The sequence below is a fragment of the Saccoglossus kowalevskii genome, chromosome 13 (assembly GCF_978046115.1).
Source record: "Saccoglossus kowalevskii chromosome 13, keSacKowa6.1, whole genome shotgun sequence".
NCBI classification, from domain to species: domain Eukaryota; kingdom Metazoa; phylum Hemichordata; class Enteropneusta; family Harrimaniidae; genus Saccoglossus; species Saccoglossus kowalevskii.
In genome coordinates this window covers 35,876,380-35,881,639 of record NC_140653.1, presented here as the reverse complement: position 1 = coordinate 35,881,639, position 5,260 = coordinate 35,876,380, and the positions used below count along the sequence as shown (strand labels likewise).

The 5,260-nt window shown below is 39.7% G+C and overlaps 1 protein-coding gene across 1 annotated transcript; it reads right to left on the bottom strand.

The window, feature by feature from the left end:
• Positions 1–258: 258 nt before the first annotated feature.
• LOC100377303 (kelch-like protein 26) lies at positions 259–3,333 on the bottom strand. Its single transcript, XM_002730922.1, has 4 exons — positions 2,238–3,333; positions 1,400–1,585; positions 1,009–1,161; positions 259–692 (listed from the first exon to the last, which is right to left on the bottom strand). The coding sequence occupies exons 1-4, from the start codon at positions 3,331–3,333 to the stop codon at positions 259–261; spliced, it is 1,869 nt and encodes a 622-aa protein (XP_002730968.1).
• Between the last annotated feature and the right edge of the window lie 1,927 nt (positions 3,334–5,260).

Genomic DNA, 5,260 nt, shown 5'->3' with positions numbered 1-5,260 from the left:
TCATTATACATGGCCCATTCCTTACCATCCAGTATTTGAGTGGTAACTAGTGTAACAATACATAACTAAAATGTACCGGCTGATTCTATTAAATACAAATTTATTGCAAATATTTCTAAAAAAGAAAACAAAATGTACAGTTATATCTAGATTGTACACTCAACATTTGTAAGGATCTACGTCTCTGTATACACCACAGATGATTAAACTGAGCAGCAAAATATTGTTTTTTTCATCATGATCCAGTGACAGTGGAATTCATGGTAATTTGTGTAACGTTAGTGTACAGCATCCCATTCCAGTATATGCTTTAGGCATTGATTCAGTATATGTCCATTCATCACAACTAACATTATAACATTCCACACTGTTCAGCCAGGTGTTGTAATCCCAACTGTACCCGCCCACTATAAAGATCTTCCCGTCGTTCACCGTACATGCAGCTTCGGCTCGTGGCTCAAACATAGGTGTCAGGTTGCTCCATGTATCAGTCATAGGATCGTATTGGTCAACCGAGGGCACACACAGTAGATTTCCAGATGAATCGACCGTGGCACCACCCACAAAGTATAGCTTTGCCTTCACAGAAACCAGAAGAGCAAAAAATCGCGGAGTTGCCATGGGTCGTTTGGTTTCCCATTTGTTGGTTTTAGGATTGTATCGTTCCACTTTATTTGACATGCGCCGGTTACCTGGATTATGATAGCACAATACAACGTTGAATGAAATTAGGGAACATGTTAGAGCTAAGGTAAGTGCATTCTCTTTCTATGTTGTGCTCAGATTGGTATGTTGCAACTCTATATGCCAAGTTCAGCAGAACCGTGTTTGAAATCAGGAATATAATCTACGGTATTTATGCGAATTTTGCGAATTAATTTATAATTGAAACGACTCTCTGTACAACAAAATTAAGCAATCTGCGCTCATCCCCTTAAAAGACACTTACAGGTGAAAAAATGAAATGTGCAAACGAAACGTAAATACAAGTTTCAGCTTGTTTCTTACCTGATCCGCCCATTCCATATAGTCTTCCTCCATGGGCAGCAACGGCCACACTTCGTCTGGCATCGCTGAGTGGCGCCACGGCTTGCCATTGGTCGATTAATGGGTTGTATCTTTCCACGTCAGCCAATGAGGTGTCATCATCTACGCGGCCACCTGAGAACATACGTGACAAATCGCATTTAACATCTGCACATATATCAGATATACTAGTATATAAACTTGGGAGAATACGAATTGGTGACGTTAATAACAAGATATTGGTATTTAGGCGGAAATCATGATTTACCCAAAGTGTTTGGTATTGCTTGCGCGCTCTATGATATGATAGGTATATTACTACCGACGGAGGTGAAACGAAATTCACAATTCTTATAATCATGCTTGTACATACCTACAGCATATAACATTCCATCCAATACACCTAGCTGAAAACTCTCCCGTTTATTTTTCATCGAAGAAATCTGTATCCATGAATCCGTCCTTGGGTCGTATCTGTAGGCTGTATCAGTGGGAATCTCCGATCGATTTGTTGTCTTTCGTCCTCCGGCGACATAAAGAAAACCACCAAGTACTGCCACTGAAATATACAAGCGTTAATTCACAGTGATATATGGCACTATTGAACTGTGTTTACGGATTTTAGTCATTATTTGTAGCTTAATTGACAACAAATAAGTTGGTAAAAGTCTTCATTTGTCTGATGTAATGGACAAAAATCGATGGTAAATAAAGCTGAAAGGGACTAGGCCAGACAGAATTGGAAAATGCATATATGTAAAATAGATCAAGAGCTTAAAAACAACACGTATGTTTGATGACACTTTTAAGTTGATTGTTTGTTCAAATATTGGAGTTGATTGAAGTTACATCCAGGGAATTATAACATATAGCATAGCCGACAGCCGAGCTAAAAAGTGTGCATATATGTACATAAAAAGATCCCTCCTCAATTTAAAATGGTCAACACTTAATCTGTTTCAATTGGGATTCTTTATCTGACTTTGCTCACCGCTTATAAAACCTCGACATTAAAACTGTGCATGGAAAGGCGATCTTTTGAGCATGGGTAACCGGGATATATGAACGCCTCGCTATACTGATCGTCGACAGTCAATATAAGTATATGAAATAGCGGCTATCTGTACATGATATTGATTCAACTTAGCGTTCGCTTTTCTTTTTCAAGTTTGTGATATAATAGTGTGTATATACTGTGACCGTCTTCCTACCTGCATGGTGGTGTAAAGGGTGTATCATTCGTGTCAAAAGTCGCCATTCTTTGGTTTGTGGGTTATAATAAGTCACCTCTGAGTTCACTTCGTCTTTTGATAGCCTTGGATGGCCACCTATCACAACAATAGTAGCTAACTTGATGGTTGATCTCGGGGTGGTGCGCGTAGACTGCAATATACTCTGTCTGAGCGGCAGACAGTGATAGTGAAGAGCTTCTTTCACCAACGCTTCGCATTCCGGTATTCGCATCAGAAACGTCACCGTCTCGACGTGATCGACAAGATCGACGGGTTTAATCATTGGTAGGCGAATACATTCAAGCAGCATCACGGAGTAACATATCCTTCTTTCTTTATCGTAAAGTATCCAGCTAACGAACGACTGAAACACTTCTAATTCGGAATCCACTTCGATATCATCTCGACACAGAAACTTTTTCAACTGCTCCGGTGGTATGCGACGAAAATCTTCCGACTTTGAGACTGTCTTGAAATGCCGGGCTGCCATTTTACCAGCCGCTTCCTGTAGCTCGTTTAGTTCAAAGTTACTGACTAAAGTTAATATTGTAATGCAAGATTTGGGTGTTAAATTGAGCATCATGTGTTGGCAACAAATCTGCACGGCGTGTGGCATTTCCAAATAGACGGAAGCTCTTAAAAGTTCCTCCAGGTTATCCACATGTATTTTCAGTTGCGTTGTGTACATAGACTCTAAAAGTAGTTCTATCGATCGGTGACTTATTCCGTGTAGATTGTACACAAACTGGTCATCGCCGTTCTCTTCGGTACCATCGGCAAATATTTTATGAAAATATCCGCTACATGCCGATAAAACCAATTTATGAGCCCCAAAACGGTGTTTACCGACAGCTAACACTACATCGTTGAGTTGTTTCTTTCTCCACATTTCAGCCATTCGCCGTAAAACTCCATCGGACGGGGAATTCGACTTCGGTGTGTTGTTTACGTCCGCGTCGCCATTCTGTGACGCGACATTTTCCTCCGCCTTCCCATTCGACAGCGAAGCGTTACTTCTCCTACAATATCTTCCATCCCGTTGGAAGTTCGCTCTATTAGGCAACCTCTCCGACATTTTACATCTTTGGTGTAATAAAGCTTCACCGTGGTACTGTTACACTTTTGTGATACCATCTGATCCGTAAGCGTCGCGCCAATAAAAGGAATTTCATCGCCTACGCACAATGGAACTCCGTTGTCAACGAGAATAAAGCATTGTAGAACGTTGTGTTAGCTATAGGCAACCATATTGATCCGTCCCCGTAACAACCACGAACATAACAAATAACCGTCCACAACAATTAACAAATTGAATTCCGATATTTTCCTGTATTAATTAAACGTTGACAGCCCGACTCTTCCTCTCGCAAATTGAATATGCAATTTGCCGCTAGACTAGATTTCACGCTCTATTTCTATTTACATACTGGCTGTAAATAAATGTAGAATATGACAGTACTAAATACACAAAGCAAACTACCGCTCTACCGATCATTTCCCAATTCCAACAAGCATCTATCAGCGTCGACGTCAGCATGAACACATTTTTTTTTACTTGGTCGTATTTACAAAAGACTTGAAGAGACCATCTTAAGTCGCTGGTTCAAGTCAAAAACCCAAAACGGCGAAGTTTATAATCTCTACTTGAACCACATTTCAAAACACTGACCGTAGAACACCCATTCACATGATAAACATTTCATATATTCGATAAAAATATATCAAAACTGGCTGTCATTGTACCTAAAAGGCCTTTTTGTAAAGCCTTACAGGGCACTAGAATGAATCCGTGTTTAATATGTAGGGTAGTTTCCCAGAGCAGAATGGACCGGGACGTTAATGTCTATTGTAATAGTACCCCTTTCCCCAACCATTCTTTCGGTGTTTAGTTCCACCTTTGCTCTCTCCAATTTTGTCGCCTATTTCTAGTTTAGTAAATCACGATTATGACTCTCGGAATTTTGAATGTCATATATGATGGGATATATATTCACTCCGGAGATTCACTGGTGGGTTTGCCATCAAGGAGCTTCACTGACGGGTTCGCCATCAAGGAGATTCACTGATGGGTTCGCCGTCAAGCAGATTCACTGGTGGGTTGTCCATCAAGGAGATTCACTGGTGGGTTCTCCATCAAGGAGATTCACTTGTGGGTTCGTCGTCAAGCAGATTCACTGGTTGGTTGTCCGCCGAGGAGTTTTACAAATTAAATTAAGTTTATCTTATCATTTTGAAAAATATATATATACCCTTATTTTTTATTTTAATAACTGTTTGAAAACCACCGATAATAGGCGTGTTTGTCTTGCAGAAAGCGCGTCAAGTTCAAATTCAAGTGCTCCGGCCCCAACAATGGGGATAAAACGTTCTGAGTAACGTTGAACTTGCGGCGTTTTATTCGTTATTAAACGTTAATTTTTTGGTTTTTAAACATAACATACAATTATATATACGTAAGCTAACTGTGGGAAACATATATATTAAAGACGTTCACATATACCATCGGACTCACGGGATCATGATGGTTGGGTTTTGGGCTACAGGAATATTCGAACATTTATCCAACACCAGAATTCAGACACTTTTAGAGAGGATGATATTTCCTTTTCTGAAATGAGCAAGAATGTCGACATGTTTATTCTAAACTTCCAATTTGGAAAGAAAAGATAAGATTGGTAGATGAAGGGTACTTTTGTTCTAAAGTGTCTATGAGAACTGACTTCGGAATCGCACAATGTGCGGAATGTGAATCTTTTGATGAGAATTTATTTTTGCGTGATGTTGCTCTGGCACCTTTGCACCTTACATATGTTTGTAACAATCCACACATGACAATAAGATTGTGGGTTAACATTTTAAATACAATTCGTGACTTGTATGCTCATTTGATTGAATGACACGTTGGATGTTTAGTGAGATCCGTAAAACAATGAATGGCCGGATAAGTTGATGAAAGAAGCAAATTGTAATCCTTGGAAGTCACTTAGTCGACCATAAAGAGA

Excerpts from the sequence above, each read along its gene's own strand:
- LOC100377303 (XM_002730922.1), bottom strand. The coding sequence starts at position 3,333 with ATGTCGGAGAGGTTGCCTAATAGAGCGAACTTCCAACGGGATGGAAGA. Across the intron at positions 1,586-2,237 it reads CCCTTTACACCACCATGCAG|TGGCAGTACTTGGTGGTTTT; the intron begins GTAGGAAGACGG and ends TGTATATTTCAG. Across the intron at positions 693-1,008 it reads ATATGGAATGGGCGGATCAG|GTAACCGGCGCATGTCAAAT; the intron begins GTAAGAAACAAG and ends ATCATAATCCAG.